At 49.2% G+C, this 24,153-nt stretch overlaps 1 protein-coding gene across 5 annotated transcripts; it reads right to left on the minus strand.

The window, feature by feature from the left end:
- Window positions 1-7,317: 7,317 nt before the first annotated feature.
- TSPO (translocator protein) lies at window positions 7,318-19,180 on the minus strand. Of its 5 annotated transcripts, none has more exons than XM_076054015.1 (4): window positions 19,076-19,180; window positions 13,588-13,782; window positions 12,113-12,251; window positions 7,318-10,765 (listed from the first exon to the last, which is right to left on the minus strand). In XM_076054015.1, the coding sequence occupies exons 2-4, from the start codon at window positions 13,770-13,772 to the stop codon at window positions 10,571-10,573; spliced, it is 519 nt and encodes a 172-aa protein (XP_075910130.1). In that variant the 5' UTR covers window positions 13,773-13,782; window positions 19,076-19,180; the 3' UTR covers window positions 7,318-10,570. The 5 variants fall into 5 exon arrangements, with proteins under 5 accessions (XP_075910130.1, XP_075910127.1, XP_075910128.1 ...); XM_076054012.1 differs by having other exon boundaries at window positions 19,068-19,159; XM_076054013.1 differs by having other exon boundaries at window positions 19,064-19,149.
- Window positions 19,181-24,153: the final 4,973 nt, after the last annotated feature.

Consider the following 24,153-nt stretch of genomic DNA (forward strand, 5'->3'; position numbering starts at 1 on the left):
ACGATCATCACCAACATCCCCATCATCACCGCCACGATCATCACCAACATCCCCATCATCACCACTGACAAGCATCACCATCATCACCGCCACGATCATCACCATCATCACCGCTGACAATCATCACCACCATCACCGCCATCATCACCACCACACGCTGCCACCTCCCCCCCCATCGCTCATCAGTAAACAGCCCACAGCTAGCACTGCGCGTGCACATACAGAGCACGCGGGATTAAACCACAACAACACAACAACAAAGTCCCCCAGGGGTAGCCCACGCAGACCGCTGGGGCAAGTGCTGTTAGCGAGCAGCAGCACCTTACGGCACACGAGGGGGTGGGTGGCCAGCACCACGCACGACCGCCTTTGTCTCCCCAGTGGCGATGTCTCGCACACACCGCACCGGGTACTCATTTCAGGCTGAGTCGACCTAGGGGAGGCCCTGTACCGGTTCAGTTAATCGTCACCGGCGTTGGCCGTGAGCGGGAATTGAACTCGGGGTCCGTAGCGCTCACCGCTGCAGGACCACACACGTGAACACACACACACACATGAACACACACACACGTGAACACACACACACGTGTACACACACACACGTGAACACACACGTGAACACACACACGTGTACACGCACACACGTGTACACACACACATGTGAACACATACACACGTGAACACACAAACGTGAACATACACAAGTGAACACACACACGTGTACAACAACAACCGCCATTCCCCACTAAGTGGCGGTGACGTCACCACGACGCTTGTGCCAGGCTAGGTGCACCTTGAGGCCACGTGAAGTGTCGAACGCCCGCTGGCAGGTCACGGGGCAGACCCAGCAGGTGCCACGGGTCGACTGACTGAGATGACCGAGATGACTGGCTGATGCACCACCTGTGCCCCCTACTGTGCCAATCTGCTGTGCTTTAGCCACCCGGCGCTCCGCTCGTTGTTGTGAGCGTCGCTCCTCCGCCCTCCGTTGTTGTTGCAGGCCGACTGCCTCCAACTGCCCAGTAGCAGCAGCGTCCTTCACGAGCCTCCTCCACAGAGGATGATCTTGACAACGCGTGTACACACACACACACGTGTACACACACACGTGTACACACACACACGTGTACACACACGTGCACACACACACACGTGTACACACACGTGCACACACACGTGTATACACACGTGCACACACACACGTGTACACACACGTGCACACACACACGTGTACACACACGTGCACACACACACATGTACACACACGTGTACACACACACACGTGTACACACACGTGCACACACACGTGCACACACACACACGTGTACACACACACACGTGCACGCACACACGTGCACACACACGTGTACACACACACGTGCACACACACACGTGCACACACACGTGCACACACACGTGCACACACACGTGTACACACGCACACGTGTACACACACACGTGTACACACACACACGTGTACACACACGTGCACACACACGTGTACACACACGTGTACACACACACACGTGTACACACACGTGCACACACACGTGCACACACACACACGTGTACACACACACACGTGCACGCACACACGTGCACACACACGTGTACACACACACGTGCACACACACACGTGCACACACACGTGCACACACACGTGCACACACACGTGTACACACGCACACGTGTACACACACACGTGTACACACACACACGTGTACACACACGTGCACACACACGTGTACACACACGTGCACACACACACGTGTACACACACGTGCACACACACGTGTACACACACGTGTACACACATACGTGCACACACACACACACGTGTACACACACGTGCACACACACACACACGTGTACACACACGTGCACACACACACGTGTACACACACGTGCACACACACACGTGTACACACACACACGTGCACACACACACGTGTACACACACACGTGCACACACACACACGTGTACACACACGTGCACACACACCTGTACACACACACACGTGTACACACACACACGTGTACACACACACACACGTGTACACACACGTGTACACACACGTGCACACACATATACGTGTACACACACACGTGCACACACACACGTGTACACACACGTGTACACACACACGTGTACACACACGTGTACACACACACGTGCACACGCACACGTGTACACACACGTGCACACACACACGTGTACACACACGTGCACACACACGTGTACACACACGTATACACACACACACACGTGCACACACACACACGTGTACACACACGTGTACACACACACACGTGTACACACACGTGCACACACACAAACGTGTACACACACGTGCATACACACACGTGCACGCACACACGTGCACACACACACACGTGTACACACACGTGCACACACACACGTGTACACACACGTGTACACACACACGTGCACACACACACGTGCACGCACACACGTGTACACACACACACACGTATACACACACGTGTACACACACACGTGCACACACACACACGTGTACACACACGTGTACACACACACACGTGTACACACACACACGTGCACGCACACACGTGTACACACACACACGTGTACACACACACGTGTACACACACGTGTACACACACACGTGCACACACACACGTGTACACACACGTGTACACACACACACGTGTACACACACACACGTGCACGCACACACGTGTACACACACACACGTGTACACACACACGTGTACACACACACAGGCACTCCAACCATAACCACCCTCAGCACCTCCGATGAGCACGGTTGGCTAAGTACGGTGCGAAAGAAGTTCAACACAGGTGGTCAATCACGCGATTCGTTTTAATCGCGATGGCCTTTTGAGTGGAAGAAGGGGGGTGGTGGAGATGCAGCACCAACAACTAAAATTTCACGTTCTAAAAACACGTGGTTTGTTTTTTTTAAAGACCACACTGAGCTGCGTTTATGTTTTTTTTTAATTAGTATTATTACACGCTTTTTATTAACTCACTCTGTTGTTGTTGTCGTTGTATCCTCAAATCTTATAACTCCATTTTAACCTACTTCCCAACGTGGTATGATGAGAGAGAGCGAGACGCAAACTCCAAATATACAGCAGCAGCAGGCGTCAGGGTCGGGATCGAACCCACGACCTCCTGCACACCAGGCGAGGTAGTTAACATCTCCTAGCCACCGTGATGATGATGATGAGAGAGAGAGACACACACAGACTCCAAATATACAGCAGCAGGTGTCAAGGTCGGGATCGAACCCACGACCTCCTGTACACCAGGCGAGGTAGTTAACATCTCCTAGCCACCGTGATGATGGTGAGAGAGAGAGAGACACGCAAACTCCAAATATACAGCAGCAGCAGGCGTCAGGGTCGGGATCGAACCCACGACCTCCTGTACACCAGGCGAGGTAGTTAACATCTCCTAGCCACCGTGATGATGATGATGAGAGAGAGAGAGACGCAAACTCCAAATATACAGCAGCAGGCGTCAGGGTCGGGATCGAACCCACGACCTCCTGCACACCAGGCGAGGTAGTTAACATCTCCTAGCCACCGTGATCATGATGATGATTAGAGAGAGAGAGACACGCAAACTCCAAATATACAGCAGGCGTCAAGGTCGGGATCGAACCCACGACCTCCTGCACACCAGGCGAGGTAGTTAACATCTCCTAGCCACCGTGATCATGATGATGATTAGAGAGAGAGAGACACGCAAACTCCAAATATACAGCAGGCGTCAAGGTCGGGATCGAACCCACGACCTCCTGCACACCAGGCGAGGTAGTTAACATCTCCTAGCCACCGCGTCTGGAGCAGCAGCTGCGTTCGTTCGCCGTGAAGTCTTCTTCGTGTCTTGTGTATCGGGGCATTGTCGCGAGTTCCACGTCGTGCTAGCGGCCTCTGTTGCTGATGAGCGCAGCCGTCGGCACTGACGACTGGAGAAATGTCGACTTGAAACTTTCGTGACTGTAGCAATTCATCGTGTGTTGCTTCTTTCCGTAAAATCACGTAGATAGAACATTTATTAAAATTACAATGAATTGTCTAACGTCACGTAGATAGAAAAATAATCATTATTTGGAAAAGTAATTCTAATTTTAAAGAATAATCATAATTATTTTTCTAAAGTCACGTAGATAGAATTGTTTTGTTTATAATTAATTAAAATAATTAGAACTTTACCGAAAGAACCAAAGAATACGACTGGATGGTTTTGCTTATTTACATTCCGCGTCTGCCGCTTCCGTGGGGTTCGTGCGCTGCCGGTGTTTACCACGTGTTCTCAATGCTTACCACGTGTTCTCAATGCTTACCACGTGTTCTCAATGCTTACCACGTGTTCTCAATGTTACCACGTGTCTCCAATGCTTGCCACGTGTTCTCAATGCTTACCACGTGTTCTCAATGCTTACCACGTGTTCTCAATGTTACCACGTGTCTCCAATGCTTGCCACGTGTTCTCAATGTTACCACGTGTCTCCAATGCTTGCCACGTGTTCTCAATGCTTACCACGTGTTCTCAATGCTTACCACGTGTTCTTAATGCTTACCACGTGTTCTCAATGTTACCACGTGTCTCCAATGCTTGCCACGTGTTCTCAATGCTTACCACGTGTTCTCAATGCTTACCACGTGTTCTCAATGCTGACCACGTGTTCTCAATGCTGACCACGTGTTCTCAATGCTTACCACGTGTTCTCAATGCTTGCCACGTGTTCTCAATGCTTACCACGTGTTCTCAATGTTTACCACGTGTTCTTAATGCTTACCACGTGTTCTCAATGCTAGCCACGTGTTCGCAATGCTTACCACGTGTTCTCAATGCTTATCACGTGTTCGCAATGCTGATCACGTGCTCCCAATGCTTACCACGTGCTCTCAATGCTTACAACAATGAACATACATGTTATGAACATACATGTTATGAACGTACATGTACTGTATATCTTTTATTGTTACATTTGAATCCCAGTTGCTATGATCACTGTTAACATTGTTTTTATAACTTTATTTTGGTGATTTCGAAAACGTTTTGGTTTAGCCATGTTTGTTTGTTGTTGTACAGAGTTAGACTGATAACTTTAATCTAAATTGTCTCATGGTTGTTGTTGTTGTTTGACTTGCATCCCACTGGGATTTTTGCACACAGCGTTGATATACGGTGCTTTTTGCTGGAAGACTTTGCCGATTTTTCCTGTTTGCGCGTCGTCACTTTAAGATGTTTTTCTTGTTCGTGTTTTAGTTTTTTTGTGTTGTTGCAGTTGCACCCGATTCAAGAGCCGAATGGCTCACGGGGCGCTATAACCCAAATACACGAAACTGAACAATGAACAGGGCGACTAGTTTGCAGCGTGCGGCGGTGGACAGTGAGCCGCAGTGATGATCGTGGAAGGTGGGAAACGCCAGGGCTTCGTCTCCATTGGGTCTGTCAGGGTTGACGAGTTACTGCGGTCGGCCACCCCTTCGCTCCCGGCCCACCACCCACCCACCCCCAACAAGTTTCAAATCCGATCGTTAAACTCGCACAGCGGTGAACCATCGTGCCCCAGCCGACATCATTGACGTCAGATTAAGCCTTTCGCGACCAATATTATTCATGATGGGTTTAGATCGCGTTATTTATCAATGTAAGTCGTAACCCTCCACCACCCGACACGGCCGATCAGCTAAAAAAGAAAAAAGTGTCACGTTGACAAAGGAGTTCAATACTTTAGCCTACCGGTGTGTTGAAGAGTGAATCCACAACATTTACGATTTTTTTTAGTACGACGTTTCGCTGGTGATGACATTGACGGATTTAGATTTTGTAGGCCCCTGGGCTCCAGGTACTGAGCCCCCACCCGCCCACTCCACCCCCAGTAATATTTTGAAAAGGAAAATAAATATTATTGGTTCTTTCGGTAAAGTCACGTAGATAGAAAATACAAATTAAATAAAAATGTAAAAATTTTAATAAATTTTATTACTTTTAAAAATGTCAAAAATTAATTTAAAATTTTTTATGAGAAGTTTGTCAAGAGCGCCTCTAGGTTGACTCGGCCTGAAATGAGAACTCTGTCAGGACCACCTCTAGGTTGACTCAGCCTGGAATGAGAACTCGTCAGGACCACCTCTAGGTTGACTCGGCCTGGAATGAGAACTCGTCAGGACCACCTCTAGGTTGACTCGGCCTGGAATGAGAACTCGTCAGGACCACCTCGAGGTTGACTCGGCCTGGAATGAGAACTCGTCAGGACCACCTCTAGGTTGACTCGGCCTGGAATGAGAACTCGTCAGGACCACCTCTAGGTTGACTCAGCCTGAAATGAGAACTGTCAGGACCGCCTCTAGGTTGACTCGGCCTGAAATGACAACTCGTCAGGACCACCTCTAGGTTGACTCGGCCTGGAATGAGAACTCGTCAGGACCACCTCTAGGTTGACTCAGCCTGAAATGAGAACTCTGTCAGGACCACCTCTAGGTTGACTCAGCCTGAAATGAGAACTCTGTCAGGACCACCTCTAGGTTGACTCGGCCTGGAATGAGAAGTCAGGACCGCCTCTAGGTTGACTCGGCCTGAAATGAGAAGTTAGGACCACCTCTAGGTTGACTCGGCCTGGAATGAGAACTCGTCAGGACCGCCTCTAGGTTGACTCGGCCTGAAATGAGAAGTCAGGACCACCTCTAGGTTGATTCGGCCTGAAATGAGAACTGAGAAAGGACCACCTCTAGGTTGACTCGGCCTGAAATGAGAACTGAGTCAGGACCACCTCTAGGTTGACTCGGCCTGGAATGAGAACTGTCAGGTCCACCTCTAGGTTGACTCAGCCTGAAATGAGAACTCTGTCAGGACCACCTCTAGGTTGACTCGGCAAGGAATGAGAACTCGTCAGGACCACCTCTAGGTTGACTCGGCCTGGAATGATAACTGTCAGGACCACCTCTAGGTTGACTCGGCCTGGAATGAGAACTGTCAGGACCACCTCTAGGTTGACTCGGCAAGGAATGAGAACTCGTCAGGACCACCTCTAGGTTGACTCAGCCTGAAATAAGAACTCAGTCAGGACCACCTCTAGGTTGACTCGGCCTGAAATGAGAACTCAGTCAGGACCACCTCTAGGTTGACTCGGCCTGAAATGAGAACTCAGTCAGGACCACCTCTAGGTTGACTCGGCCTGAAATGAGAACTCAGTCAGGACCACCTCTAGGTTGACTCGGCCTGAAATGAGAACTCAGTCAGGACCACCTCTAGGTTGACTCGGCCTGAAACAAAACAAAACCTCCACCCAACACGAAGGTTGAATGCCAGTGTTTATTTAAAGGTAACGTCGAACGCCAATCGAAACGGTGCAACATAGTTTTGCTTTCTTTGATAAATTTGCTTCCTAATGGGAACCTTTATTTTAGACTGCGGAGTGGGAATCCGATGAGCTATGAAGCGATTTGTTTCGACTTCTTCCTACACAGAACGTCCAAGGCAGTGTAGTGATGACTGTACTAGTGATGAGTGTACTAGTGATGAGTGTACTAGTGGTGGGTGTACTAGTGATGTGTGTACTAGTGATGTGTGTACTAGTGGTGAGTGTAGTATTGGTAAGTGTAGTAGTGAGTGTACTAGTGATGAGTGTAGTGGTGAGTGTACTAGTGATGAGTGTACTAGTGGTGAGTGTACTAGTGGTGAGTGTACTAGTGGTGGGTGTACTAGTGGTGGGTGTACTAGTGGTGAGTGTAGTATTGGTAAGTGTAGTAGTGAGTGTACTAGTGATGAGTGTAGTGGTGAGTGTACTAGTGGTGAGTGTAGTAGTGAGTGTACTAGTGGTGAGTGTACTAGTGATGAGTGAGCTAGTGGTGGGTGTACTAGTGATGAGTGTAGTGGTGAGTGTACTAGTGGTGAGTGTAGTAGTGAGTGTACTAGTGGTGAGTGTGCTAGTGATGAGTGTACTAGTGGTGAGTGTACTAGTGGTGAGTGTACTAGTGGTGAGTGTACTAGTGGTGAGTGTACTAGTGTTGAGTGTACTAGTGGTGAGTGTACTAGTGGTGAGTGTACTAGTGGTGAGTGTAGTGGTGAGTGAGCTAGTGGTGAGTGTACTAGTGGTGAGTGTACTAGTGGTGAGTGTAGTAGTAGTGGTGAGTGTAGTAGTAGTGGTGAGTGTACTAGTGATGAGTGTACTCGTGGTGAGTGTACTAGTGATGAGTGTACTAGTGGTGAGTGTACTAGTGGTGAGTGTACTAGTGGTGAGTGTACTAGTGGTGAGTGTACTAGTGATGAGTGTGCTAGTGGTGGGTGTACTAGTGATGAGTGTACTAGTGGTGAGTGTACTAGTGGTGAGTGTACTAGTGGCGAGTGTGCTAGTGGCGAGTGTGCTAGTGGTGAGTGTACTAGTGGTGAGTGTACTAGTGGTGAGTGTACTAGTGGCGAGTGTGCTAGTGGTGAGTGAGCTAGTGGTGAGTGTACTAGTGGTGAGTGTACTAGTGGTGAGTGTAGTGGTGAGTGAGCTAGTGGTGAGTGTACTAGTGGTGAGTGTACTAGTGGTGAGTGTACTAGTGGTGAGTGTACTAGTGGTGAGTGTAGTAGTAGTGGTGAGTGTACTAGTGGTGAGTGTACTAGTGATGAGTGTACTAGTGGTGAGTGTACTAGTGGTGAGTGTACTAGTGGCGAGTGTACTAGTGGTGAGTGTACTAGTGGTGAGTGTACTAGTGGTGAGTGTACTAGTGGTGAGCTTGACAGCTCTACGATACGAGCCGCGATGATCATTCAGAGGGGGGGGGGGTGGGGGGGATGACGGTGAGTAAGAGAACGGCGTTGTGAAGTTATCACTTCTCCCTAGGCCAGTGCCCCACTCGTAATCTAAACTAAAACTTTCGGGGTATGTTTGTTCTTCTTCTTCTACATGTCACCAGGTAAGGCCCCAACGCCCAAGCGACACCGGCTCTTTTTCAGCAGCGGCCTGGCCAGAACAATAACAACAACAAACCCGATCAAGCCCAAACGACGAAGTGGCCGATGACGTGGAAGGACCGAGAGAGGAGAAACCCGCGTGATTAGTAACGCAACTTGTGCGTGTGTGCGTGTGTGCATGTGCGTGTGCATGCGTGTGTGCGCATGTGTGCGTGCGCGTGCGTGTACGCGCGTGTACGTGCGCGCGCGTGCGTGCACGTGCGCGTGTGTGTGCGCGCGTGTGTACGTGCGTGTGCGCGCACGTGTGCATGTGCGTGCATGTGCGTGTGTTGAACTTCTTCGTCACCACCGTACGTAGCCGCCAGCCGTGCCGATCGGAGGGCGCGGGAGGCAGGCGGCGGTGGCGGTGGTGGGGGGAGGGAGGCGGGAGACATGAAACTGAACGCAACAAGGAACAACGAGTTCTCAAGATTTTCAAATTGAGACACTCTTCAACAGAGTACAGCGGTGTCGCGTTACAGTGGGGTGGTGTCTAGTAGTGTGCAGTGTATAGCGTTGTGTGGCGTAGTATATAGTGGAGTTTATAGTAGTGTAGTGTATTTTATAGTGTAGGTAGTATATAGCGGTGTATAGTGTAGTGTATTTTATAGTGTAGCGTATAGCACAGTGTGGGTAGTATATGGTGTAGTGTATAGTGCAGTGTATAATAGTGCATAGTGTAGTGGTTATTTATAGTCTAGTGCATAGCGCAGTGTGTGTAGTCTTTAGTGTAGTGTATAGTGTACTGTAGTGTATAGTGTGTTGTCTAGTGTAGTGTATAGTGGTGTATAGTGTATATTAGTGTGTAGTGGATAGTGTGGTATATTACTTCAGCCCAAACGGTGTAGTACGACGTTTTGCTGGTAATTACATCAACCAGTACCACTGGGCGATTTGTCAGGATCGTGAAGCAAACCATTGTATAGTGTGTATAGTATAGTGTAGTGTATAGTGTAGTGTATTGCATCGTGTTGTGTATTGTATAGTGTGTGTAGTATATAGTGTAGTGTATAATAGTGTAGTGTATTTTATAGTGTGGTGTATTTTATAGTGTAGTGTAAAGCGCAGTGTGTGTAGTATATAGTGTAGTGTATTGCATCGCGTAGTGCATTGTATAGTGTGTGTAGTATATAGTGTAGTGTTTCGTGTAGTGCATCGCGTAGTGCATTGTATAGTGTGTGTGTAGTATATAGTGTAGTGTAGTGTATTGCATCGTGTTGTGTATTGTACAGTGTGTGTAGTGTATAGTGTAGTGTATAATAGTGTAGTGTATTTTATAGTGTAGTGTAAAGCGCAGTGTGTGTAGTATATAGTGTAGTGTATAGTGTAGTGTATCGCATCGCGTAGTGCATTGTATAGTGTGTGTAGTGTATAGTGTAGTGTAAAGCGCAGTGTGTGTAGTATATAGTGTAGTGTATAGTGTAGTGTATCGCATCGCGTAGCGCATTGTATAGTGTGTGTAGCAGTGTGCATGTATGAATGCTGAACTTCTTGGGCACCACAGTACATAGCCAACGGTGATGGATCGGAAGGCGCAGGGGTTGGGGGCGACAAAACCAAGCACAGCAACAAGCAGTGGAATTCGCTTTCCCAACGTTCCAGCGAGCCATCATCCTTCCTTCTTATCGCTCTCCCCCTCCCCCGGCCCCTTGTTGTCCTGCCACACCCTGTAGTTGAGCGCAGCGGCGAAGCTCAGCCACGCCAGGTAGGGCACCATGAGCATGGCCGCCGTCGTGTTGATGGGGCACCAGCTGACAGCGGTCGCCGCCGCCGTGCCGCACAGCAGCAGGATCTCGGCAAAAGCCTGCGTGGGGACGCAGCGGAGGTGAGATGGCGGGGGTCGGTCGCGCGACAATTCCCCATCCGTTCCACCTGCACGGGGGATCGAACGTTGCACCGCCCCCCCCGCCTCCCGCCCCCCCGCCCCCCACCGCGCCCCCCCTCTCTCCGGCTGTTCCAAGTTTCCAAAGAATCAGAATCAAATGTACAGGGACTTCTCGACTTAACGGACGCTCGACTTACGAACTTTCAGAGATACGAACAAACCCGTCCGTGTGTCCAGTTGCCTGTTCGGACTGAGAGTCGTAAGTTCAACCATCTGCAGTACGTGAAGAACTAGTGGCATCTACCTCTGTAGAGAGTGAAGAACCAGTGGCATCTACATCTACAGAACGTGAAGAACCAGTGTCATCTACATCTGCAGAACGTGAAGAACCAGTGGCATCTACATCTGCAGAACGTGAAGAACCAGTGTCATCTACATCTGCAGAACGTGAAGAACCATTAACATCTACAGAACGTGAAGAACCAGTGGCATCTACATAACATGAAGAACCAGTGTCATCTACATCTGCAGACCGTGAAGAACCAGTGGCATCTACATCTGCATGAGATTATACAACTTTTAAAGCCATTCCCCGTGTTTAGTGTACACGCCATATGTGTTTGGAATCGACAGAGAGTAAAGTTGGACTTGCTATCAAATCGACTTACAAACAGACCTCTGGAACCTAACTCGTTCGAAATTAGAGGAGTCCTTGTCCAGGTGCGTATCGCTTAACAAGTGCTAATCTCAATCCGTTCCATCTGCAGGGGGGATTGAGCGTTTCAACCTCCCGCTCGCGTGCGAGCGAACTCCGGCTGCTCCGGTTTCCAAGGAATGAACATTTAGAAACTGTATTTAACTGGAGGAATCCGATGAGCAACAAAGCTCTTTTTACACAGATGTTCTGTCCCATGGCAGATATGGGGGGGGAGGGGAGTGTTTATACAGGAACGTCCTGATATGAGGGTGCTCAGTTTGGTCACTTGACCAGGAAGTTCCGGGTTAAAGGTCTTTAAGCCACTCGGCCAGTAGGGGGTGTCGGCTATTACACAATAATGAGGCATAAATGGCGTCTCAGTGAAGACCGGTGCATCTGTTCATTTGCCGGACTTTAAGAAGCGTTGTCTTTTAGAACTCGTTGAGAACCAACGAATCTCGTTGATAACCATGAATCTCGTATGCATGTTGCGTTATATATAGAGGTGTATAGAGGTGTGTCGCATGCATGTTGTGTTGTATATATATGTGTGTATAGAGGTGTGTATATGTGTACAAGCGTGCATGTTGTGTTGTACATAGAGGTGTTGTATACAGGCGATTGCATACCAAGCCCATGCGATGAGCCTTGAAGAAAATCGGGGTCCACATCCAGTTGAGGGCCAGCTGAGCCCCGTAGAGGCCCAGCGGCGTCACGGCATCGTCGGTGAAGCCCCCAACGTCACGCCACACCAGGTATGACGCGTACCTGCCCCGCACGCAGAAGCAAAGACGCAGGTGCCGACGTGTGACCCTGCAGTGTGACCCGGCAGTTGCGAGTTTGAAAGGAAATAAGAACGGGCTCAGCCCCTTTCTGGCAATGCAACAGGTCACGGGACCTCTTGCAGCAGTAAACCATTCATTTGTCATACTTTGCCAGTTGTCAAAGTGTGAACGATAAGAAGAGGGTTTGAGCCTTCGTGGCAATTAAACGGATGGTGTGTCAAGATGTTCATACACCGTAATGGATACATCTTGCGTTGACCACGCACGGTACTTGCGGTGAACATGCAAACACAACACGTGGCTCCGATAACAATGTTACGCATCGTCTTTGAAACCGATTTCGCCTACACCAGAGACGGTAGCGGCCCTTCTTCACGGCCTAGTCTCACCACCAGCGTCAGACCAGAGGACAACGCCACAAGGCGAACAGCGCAATGACAATGCACGTGCCAGAGCATTTACAGCTCGGGGGGTGAGCAGCAGCTACATCACGGGATACCTTTCGATTTAAAGCTTTCGTGACTGCAGGGATTCATCTTCTTTGGTTCTTTCGGTAAAGTCACGTAGAATGAGAATAAAATAATAAATTAATAAAACAAAATAACACAATAAAATTCTCACGACGTTTCGGCCACAACACAAGTGGTCTTCTTCAGGTGAAAGGAACAGACCTGTCGGGACGACACAGCTTCAATGAACGTTGTTAAGATTCGTAGCGTCTTTTTAAGCTGGTTTAGAGAAGTGAGGCACCTTGACAAAGGGGTCCACATATCAAACAGGAGCTATTTCAATGCTAAATTTTCCTGTTTGATATGTAAACCCCTTTGTCAAGGTGCCTCACTTCTCTAAACCAGCTTAAAAAGACGCTATGAATCTTAACAACGTTCATTGTCGTCCCGACAGGTCTGTTCCTTTCACCTTAAGAAGGCCACTTGTGTTGTGGCCGAAACGTCGTGAGAATTTTATTATTTTATTTTATTAATTTATTATTTTATTCTCATTCTACGTGACTTTACCGAAAGAACCAAAGAACATGGGATACCTTTTGGCAGTACCCAAGCGTGCAATTTTTGCCTTGTGGCGTTGTCCTCTGGTCTGACGTTGGCGGTGAGACAAGCCCATGAAGTCCGCGACTCTCTCTGGTGTAGACCAATCAGTTTCAAAGTCATTACGTAACACTCTTATCAGAGCCACGTGCTGCGTTTGCATGCTCGCTGCAAGTACCGCTGAGCTAACACTTACTACGGCCAAGGTGTGCTTCTGAAAAAAAATATAAAGAAGCTACGACGTAGCTCAGTGGGGCCTTACTAACGACTCACCCCATGCCAGTGTACAGCAGCGGCCACACCACGGGGAAGGCCCGGTTGGGCGGCCGCCAAGCGGGCTTCTTGAGGCCCTCGTACCAGCCCTTGATCTCGCTCCGCGTGAGCAGGCCGCCCACAATGCCGCCGACGTGCGGCAGGAGGGTGGCGCACACGGGAGGCACCCACGCAGCCGACACCATGGTGTGGTTCCTGCGGCACGCGGCATCATCATCGCCGCGACGTCAGCACGGCGTCGCCAGCACTGCCGCGTCATCGCCGCGTCATCGCCGCACCATCACGGCATCATCGCCCCATCATCAGGTGTCATCGCCGCATCGTCATCGTCACATCATCGCCGCATCACCACAGCACGGATTCCACCCAGCCACCAGACACAGCCCAGCCCCGCCACCCTTCACCGTGTAGCCTTTACAACAATCATGGACGTATCTAAAACCAGCTCAGGCCTCTCGTAAACCACATGGCTACTGTGCGCCTCCCAACACTCTTAATCCCTACCCCTCTCATCTGTATGTCTCCATCTCTCACTCTAAACCGGCTCAATCCTCCCGTAAACCAAGTGACTACCAGGTGTGGCCACCCTCCACTCTGAATCCCCTCTCCCCGCCCACTGCGAAAACCGACGCCGCTCCTCCTCCTCCTCGCAGCAGCAGCAAGAGCAGCAGTGAGAGGCCCTCATACAGCCTCGTCCGCCTCCCCATACCCGTCTCTCCTGACCCCCTTCATCCCGTCCCTCCGTTCCTTCGCCATCCTTTTCCCCTCCTAGGGTACCGTCCTCCTGCAACGCGGCGCTAGTAGCTGCGTTCCCGAGGAACGGCACGCGATGGAAAAATCGCGCTCGAATGAGCAATGTATACAATATTCTTGGTTCTTCCGGTAAAGCCACGTAGAAGGGAAACAATAAAAATATAGAACAATAAAATTCTCACGTTTCGACTGCAACACAAGCAATCGTCATCAGGTGTGAAAACCATCATCAGATGTGAAAACCACTGTGGTTTGCACACCTGATGATGATTGCTTGTGTTGCAGTCGAAACGTCGTGATAATTTTATTGTTTTTATTATTTTGTTTCCCTTCTACGTGACTTTAACGAAAGAACCAAGAATATGAATCCCTGCAGTCACGAAAGCTTTAAATAAAAAAAGTATACAATGTAGGGCAACGGCAAACGGTGGGCGATAACGCGCGACGGTGCGTACGAGATTCCGTGACGAAGACCGAGGCGAGTGTGGGTGGCATCCGGAAGCATCCAGCAGCATCCCAATGCCCTGTGCGATGGACGCCAACCCCCGGGGGGTCAGCCGTACGACCGCTTGTTCCTGCTCGCGCGACGTAGTGTCCGCTCGCTCGAATCGCGTTGCGTCCAATTCGCCTTCCCCGTTCGAACAACAGATGCCTTCCCCGTTCGAACAACAGATGCCTTTCCCCCATTCGCTCATCGCGCTTTGTCCAAAAAGCGTCGTGAAAACGGCGTCGCGGCAGTACGGGAAAGGCATTTCCCATTTTCCTCTCTCTCTCTTCTTGCCGTGGTGCGCGCGCCATGGGCGCAAAAGTTGCTCGTAATAATTTTGTATCACTTACGCACAAGCGAGTCCAATGATCATTTTTCAGGAGAGTCCTGCTTTGGGTTTCTTATATTAGGTCTGTATGTTTAACTTCTTTCAGAGGTACGGGGAAAGGAGAATTAAACACAAACAGCAGGAGTAAGATTATTACAGCTAAGTAACGAGTGTTTATCAATGACGGTAACTGCATCGCGCGCCTTCTGCGGCCGTCTGGAACGCTCTTCCTTGCGATATTCAGAGGCCACCGGAGCTATGCACACACTGTACATACAACACAGCACTGCAACTAACGCTGTATACACACAAACTGTACATTCAACACAGCACTGGAACTAACCCTGTATACACACAAACTGTACATTCAACACATGATTCTCCAACTAATATTGTACACACACACACACGATACATACACAGAGCTGTAACTAACTCTGTATACACACACTGTACATACAACAGAACTGCAACCAACTCTGTATACACACACTGTATATACAACACAGAGCTGTAACTAACCCTGTATACACACTGTATATACAACACAGAGCTGTAACTAACCCTGTATACACACACTGTATATACAACACAGAGCTGTAACCAACCCTGCATATACAACACAGAGCTGTAACTAACCCTGTATACACACACTGTATATACAACACAGAGCTGTAACCAACCCTGTATACACACTGCATATACAACACAGAGCTGTAACCAACCCTGCATATACAACACAGAGATGTAACTAACCCTGTATACACACACTGTATATACAACACAGAGCTGTAACTAACCCTGTATACACACTGTATATACAACACAGAACTGTAACCAACCCTGTATACACACTGTATATACAACACAGAGCTGTAACTAACCATGTATACACACTGTATATACAACACAGAGCTGTAACCAACCCTGTATACACACTGTATATACAACACAGAACTGTAACCAACCCTGTATGCACACACACTGTATATACAACACAGGGCTGCAACTAACCCTGTATACACACACTGTACATACACAGAGCTGTAACTAACCCTGTATACACACACTGTACATACATACACAGAGCTGTAACTAACCCTGCATACACACACTGTACATACATAGAGCTGTAACTAACCATGTATACACACACTGTATATACAACACAGAGCTGTAACTAACCCTGTATACACACACTGTATATACAACAGAGCTGTAACTAACCCTGTATACACACTGTACATACAACACAGAGCTGTAACTAACCCTGTATACACACACTGTACATAGAGCTGTAACTAACCCTGTATACACACACACTGTATATACAACACAGAGCTGTAACTAACCCTGTATACACACACTGTACATACAACAGAACTGTAACCCTGTATACACACTGTACATACAGAGCTGTAACTAACCCTGTATACACACTGTACATACAGAGCTGTAACTAACCCTGTATACACACACTGTACATACATACAGAGCTGTAACTAACCCTGTATACACACACTGTATATACAACACAGAGCTGTAACTAACCCTGTATACACACACTGTACATAAAACACAGAGTTGTAACTAACCCTGTATACACACACTGTATATACAACACAGAGCTGTAACTAACCCTGTATACACACACTGTACATACAACACAGCTGCAACTAACCCTACATACACACTGTATATACAACACAGAGCTGTAACTAACCCTGTATACACACACTGTACATAACACAGAGCTGTAACTAACCCTGTATACACACACTGTATATACAACACAGAGCTGTAACTAACCCTGTATACACACACTGTACATACATACACAGAGCTGTAACTAACCCTGTATACACACACTGTATATACAACACAGAGCTGTAACTAACCCTGTACACACACTGTACATACAGAGACGTAACTAACCCTGTATACACACACTGTATATACAACACAGAGCTGTAATTAACCCTGTATACACACTGTATATACAACACAGAGCTGTAACTAACCCTGTATACACACTGTATATACAACACAGAGCTGTAACTAACCCTGTATACACACTGTACATACAACAGATCTGTAACCCTGTATACACACACTGTACATACAGAGCTGTAACTAACCCTGTAAACACACACTGTACATACATACACAGAGCTGTAACTAACCCTGTATACGCACTGTATATACAACAGAGCTGTAACTAACCCTGTATACACACACTGTATATACAACACAGCTGTAAATAACCCTGTATACACACTGTACATACAACAGAGCTGTAACTAACCCTGTATACACACACTGTACATACATACACAGAGCTGTAACTAACCCTGTATACACACACTGTATATACAACACAGAGCTGTAACTAACCCTGTACACACACTGTACATACAGAGACGTAACTAACCCTGTATACACACACTGTATATACAACACAGAGCTGTAATTAACCCTGTATACACACTGTATATACAACACAGAGCTGTAACTAACCCTGTATACACACTGTATACACAACAGAGCTGTAACTAACCCTGTATACACACACTGTATATACAACACAGAGCTGTAACTAACCCTGTATACACACTGTACATACAACAGATCTGTAACCCTGTATACACACACTGTACATACAGAGCTGTAACTAACCCTGTAAACACACACTGTACATACATACACAGAGCTGTAACTAACCCTGTATACGCACTGTATATACAACAGAGCTGTAACTAACCCTGTATACACACACTGTATATACAACACAGCTGTAAATAACCCTGTATACACACTGTACATACAACAGAGCTGTAACTAACCCTGTATACACACTGTATATACAACACAGAACTTTAACTAACCCTGTATACACACTGTACATACAACAGAACTGTAATGAACCCTGTATACACACTGTACATACAACAGAACTGTAACTAACCCTGTATACACACTGTACATACAATACGGCACTGTAACCCTGTATACACACACTGTACATACAATACGGCACTGTAACCCTGTACACACACACACTGTACATACAATACGGCACTGTAACCCTGTATACACACACACTGTACATACAATACGGCACTGTAACCCTGTACACACACACACTGTACATACAATACGGCACTGTAACCCTGTATACACACACACTGTACATACAATACGGCACTGTAACCCTGTACACACACACCACACCTACTACACACTGACGCCATCGGTGTGACCAGCGTGGTGAAGTATGGTCACACCGATCAACCGCCGGTTTGGGGGCACTGTCGGCCCACCGTTACCATCCAGCAGTGGATGTTGACAAACAATCTCCCCTAGCATGTTGGGGCGAGGAGCGGCAGCGTCTGTGAAGGCCGGAGGCTCTTGTGGCACACAATGGGGCGGGTGGGAGAGCTACCACGCCCGGCCGCCTTTGTCTCTCCTACTCCCACCCCCCCCCCCCCCCCCACCGAGTGGCGATGTTTGACTCCACACATCGCCACACCAAGGTACACATTTAAGGCCGAGTAGACCAGTTTACACACAGAGACACACACCGACACACACACACACCGACACACACGGACACACACACACCGACACACACACTGACACACACACACCGACACACACACCGACACACATAATGTAACAGTTTAGTGGTTGTAGTAACAACAACAACAGCGCCTTGAACCGGTGTCGAAATTGTGAGAGCACCACAACTGCCCTGGCACCACCGCCACCGAACTCACTCCCGAACTCACTCACGAACTCACTATCTCACTCCCGAACTCACTCACGAACTCACTATCTCACTCCCGAACTCACTCACGAACTCACTCACTCACTCACGAACTAACTCATTCATTCATTCACGAACTAACTCACGAACTCACGAATTCACGAACTCAGCGATGGCGAGCCGCTCGCTTCCGTGCCGGTTTAAGTCTGCGGCCCAGTTAAGGGCGGGGTTAGGGGCGGAGTTAAAGGTCAAGGATCTTATATAACAAAAACAACAACAACCGCCATTCGCCACTAAGTGGCGGTGACGTCACCACGACGCTTGTGCCAGGCTATGTGCACCGTGAGGCCACGTGAAGTGTCGAACGCCCGCTGGCAGGTCACTGGGCAGACCCAGGTGCCACGGGTCGACTGACTGAGATGACTGGCTGATGCACCACCTGTGCCCCCTACTGTGCCAATCTGCTGTGCTTTAGCCACCCGGCGCTCCGCTCGTTGTTCTGAGCGTCGCTCCTCCGCCCTCCGTTGTTGTTGGAGGGCGACTACCTCCAACTGCCCAGTAGCGTCCTTCACGAGCCTCCTCCACAGAGGCCGATCTTGACACCGCTGGTACCAGTCATCGGCAAGTCCACTCAGCTCCACGTCCTCCTGTACCACATCACTCCATCTCTTCTCTAGCCCGTGCCGCGCCCGCTTAGCCCCCTCAATCCGGCCGAACAAAAGCTGTTTCGGCATGCGGTGGCTGGGCATGCGGGCTACATGACCCAGCCATCGCAGCCTTGCCTGCCGGAGGAGCTCACCGATGGGACCTTGCCCAGATCTTTCAAGGATTTGTGAGCTCCTCACACAATCCAGTCTGGTTAAACCCAGGATGGATCGTAGGCAGGCCAGCCTAAATGTTTCTAACCGGCGAAGATGTTCCATAAGGGGGGTCCACGTTTCGCAAGCGTAGAGAAGGGAGGGAATGACCGTGGCCGAGAAGACCTGAAGCTTAGTGCGGAGCGACAGACCAGGTAGCTTCCACACAGCGTTACGCAACCGATGAAAAGATATTGCCGCTCGACTGATTCGGAGTGAGACCTCTGCTGTTAAACTGGAGCCAGTCATAAGCACACTGCCCAGGTATGGGAAACTCTCCACTCTCTCCACAACTGCCCCATCACCGATTGGGAGTTGTGGGGGTGGAGTGTCCGATGGTACAAAATACCCAGGCAGGTGCTTAGTTTTGGTGGGGCTGATGGTAAGGCCCCACCTCTTAGTGGCACGCTCCAGTCTCAGCAGCAGCGTCTCCAACTCCTCCTCTGACTGAGCAGCTATTACCAAATCATCAGCATACATAACGTGGTTGAACAATAGGGAGCCATCCCTTGACCGCACCCGGGCATCGATTAGCCTCCCATTATATCTGTACCATATGGAGATTCCCCCGGTACAGCTATTGAAGGCTTCACGAACTACGTGGTCAAAATAGATGTTAAATAATGTGGGAGCCAGAGGACATCCCTGTCGCACCCCAAGGTGTACAGGGAATGGCTCTGACTCCCAGCCACGTAGTTTTACCCGGGCCCGCTCACCATCATGAAGGTCCTTAATGATCGTGAGCAGAGGGTCAGGTACTCCAAAAGCACAAAGAACGACCCAGAGCCCAGGCCTACTGATGGTATCATAGGCCTTGACCAGGTCAATAAAGCAGAGATGTAGGTCTTGTTGGAATTCCCTACACCTCTGCTGTAGCAGACGGACAGAAAATATGGCATCTGTGCAGGACCGCCCTTTCCTGAAACCGCATTGGGGCTCCGCAAGCCTCTCCTCGGCGTGCCTGGCAAGGCGATGCTGAATAATCCTTGCCAGGATCTTTCCCGGCACACTGAGGAGTGAGATGCCCCTGTAGTTGTTACAGTCTGTGCGGTCCCCCTTCTTAAAAAGGGGGACCACCAGGGCATCCTTCCAATCCTGCGGAACCCGACCAGTGGTCCAGACTGTTGTTATGATGTCATATAGGGCAGTCTGTGCACAAACGCCACCCTCCCTCAGCATTTCGCTTGGGAGATCATCTCTGCCCGCTGCCTTTCCTGGTCTCAGACTCCGGATCGCCTTCAATACTTCCTCAGCAGATGGCACCTCAGCCAGCCACTCACAGGGGGTGACTTCTTCCAATATTTGAGGCACCGCAGCCTCAGCAGGGTCATCCTCACTTTGTGCCACGATGTTTTCCTGGCTGAGGGATTTTCCCTCCCCCAGGACCTCACAGAAATGCTCAGCAAATCTGCGAACCTGTTCCTGGGGGTCGGAGATTGGATCACCGTTTTTTCCCCTAATGATGGTAATAGGTGTGGCGCTGCAGGTTACTTTTTTGATGGAGTTAAAAAGAGATTTGTGATCACGGGCCACTGAGGCAGACTCCATCTCCTCAGCAACCCGCGACCACCACCCATCCTTGCAGCGCCTCACAGCTCTCCGAACCTCTGAGCGAAGGCTGCGGTAAGCCTCCTCATTCTCTGACGTGGGATTCTGTAGCCGATGACAGTGGGCCTGTCGCTTTGTCTCAACCATCCTGAACACCTCCTCTGTCAGCCAGGGTCTCTGGGGAGGTCTGGACCGCGTACCCAAAGCAGCCATTGCAGCTGCATGAGTCACAGTCCTAAACCTTGCCCATTTACCCTCGACATCAGGAGGAGTCGGGGACGATGCCAATCCTAGCCGCAAGCGATGATGAAATTCTCGCTTGCAACTTTCATCAGATAACTGAGACCAGGCCACTTTATGTTGGAATGAGGTCCTGGGTGTACACCCACCACCGGAGTGGAAGAAAGGCAGGCGCATCTTACAGATGACTAGTCGATGGTCAGAGGGCAGATCAGCTCCACGGTAGGTCCTGGTGTCAAGGACATGGGCTCGCATTCGCTGGTCCGTCACTATGTAGTCCAGCAGATGTTCTTGCTTGGACCCGGCATGCATCCATGATGTTGTGTGGATGCGCCGATGCCGGAACAGCGTGTTGGTAATTACAAGCCCATGGGCTGCACAAAAATCTAGCAGCCTCCTACCGTTGTTATTGAGCTGATCTGGCCCATGCCCTCCAATCACTCCAGACCAGGTGCCAGTATCATGACCAACTCGGGCATTGAAGTCACCCAACATGATGACTCTATCCCGAGGGGCCACTTTAGCCAGCACCTGTGACAGGAGGTCATAGCAGGCATCTGACTCATCGGCTTTGCCTGCATCCCTCCACGGATGTTCATCTTCGGTGGGGGCATAAGTAACCACGACCACCATTCCTCGCCTCTGGTTGATGGGAAGGCGAGCCCAAAGTAGCCTGGGGCTTACAGCTTCCCACACCTCACCGCCACGCTCCCACTCCCCCTTCATTCTTTTGTTCAAAAGAAGACCCACACCCTGTTGTTTGGCAGTCTGCTGCCCCGAGTAGAGGACTGTCCACCCTTCATGGTGGCAGGAGCCAGAGCCAGTCCACCGGACCTCCTGAATGCCGCATAGATCCAGGCGGTACCGGTCCAGCTCCCGACAGAGGAGTGGCAGCCTCTCCTCTGCAGTGAGCGTTCGAACATTCCACGTGGCCACCCGTAGTGGCTTTTCGTTGTTTCTGGAGTAGCCCCGAGGGTAGGTATTCAATCTCCTGGCTCCGCCAATTGGGGTTTGGCCAGGAGACGTCATAGACGCCTGGCCCCCCGGGGCCTCCGGCACAAGCTTATTAGTTACATATTTCAGTTTAATTCGTGGTTTCGTGGTAATTAATTGAAGGTGGAGGGGTTACCAGCCCCTCGCACCCGTCCAGAGCCCCCGTTTAGCCCCTGTGGTAGACACATATGCCATGAGGGGGGGAGCCAATCAAAATTGGATCTCTCCCCACAGCACTGTCCACGACAGAAGTTGCCCGTCTGGCACCGCGAGGAGGTAGGGGGTTGTTTTGCCGGACTCACACACACACACATACACACACACAACAACAACCGCCGTTCGCCACTAAGTGGCGGTGACGTCACCACGACGCTTGTGCCAGGCTATGTGCACCCTGAGGCCACGTGAAGTGTCGAACGCCCGCTGGCAGGAGGTCACGGGGCAGACCCAGGTGCTACGGTTCGACTGAGATGACTGAGATGACTGGCTGATGCACCACCTGTGCCCCCTACTGTGCCAACCTGCTGTGCTTTAGCCACCCGGCGCTCCGCTCGTTGTTGTGAGCGTCGCTCCTCCGCCCTCCGTTGTTGTTGGAGGGCGACTACCTCCAACTGCCAAGTAGCATCCTTCACGAGCCTCCTCCAGAGAGGCCGATGTTGACACCGCTGGTACCAGTCATCGGCAAGTCCTCTCAGCTCCACGTCCTCCTGTACCACATCACTCCATCTTTTCTCTAGCCCGTGCCGCGCCCGCTTTGCCCCCTCAATCCGGCCGAACAAAAGCTGTTTCGGCATGCGGTGGCTGGGCATGCGGACTACATACACTACTACATACTACACTACTATATACTACACTATACACTACACTACTACATACTACACTATACACTACACTACTACATACTACACTACTATATACTTCACTACTATATACTACACTATACACTACACTATTACATACTACACTACTATATACTTCACTACTATATACTACACTATACACTACACTATTACATACTACACTACTATATACTATACACTACACTATTACATACTACACTACTATATACTATACACTACACTACTACATACTACACTACTATATACTACACTACTATATACTACACTATACACTACACTACTACATACTACACTACTACATACTACACCACTATATACTATACACTACTACATACTACACTACTGTATAACACTATACACTACACTACTATATACTACACGACTATATACTATACACTACACTTATACATACTACACTACTATATACTACACTATACACTACACTACTATATACTACACTATATAGTACACTATACACTACTCTATTACATACTACACTACTATATACTATACACTACACTACGACATACTACACTACTATATACTACTTACTACACTACTATATACTATGCACTACACTACTACATACTACACTACTATATACTATACACTACACTACTACATACTACACTACTATATACTACACTATACACTACACTACTACATACTACACTACTACATACTACACCACTATATACTATACACTACTACATACTACACTACTGTATACTACA

The sequence above is a fragment of the Petromyzon marinus genome, chromosome 63, assembly GCF_048934315.1.
Source record: "Petromyzon marinus isolate PM22_M1 ecotype Great Lakes invasive population chromosome 63, UKy_Petmar_22M1.pri1.0, whole genome shotgun sequence".
NCBI classification, from domain to species: domain Eukaryota; kingdom Metazoa; phylum Chordata; class Hyperoartia; order Petromyzontiformes; family Petromyzontidae; genus Petromyzon; species Petromyzon marinus.

Coding starts and splice junctions, on each gene's coding strand:
- TSPO (XM_032977600.2), bottom strand. CDS start 14,845: ATGCTTCCGGATGCCACCCACACTCGCCTCGGTCTTCGTCACGGAATC. Junction 12,252..13,587: donor CTGCTGTACACTGGCATGGG/GTGAGTCGTTAG, acceptor CGTGCGGGGCAG/GTACGCGTCATACCTGGTGT. Junction 10,766..12,112: donor AGGCTCATCGCATGGGCTTG/GTATGCAATCGC, acceptor GTCCCCACGCAG/GCTTTTGCCGAGATCCTGCT.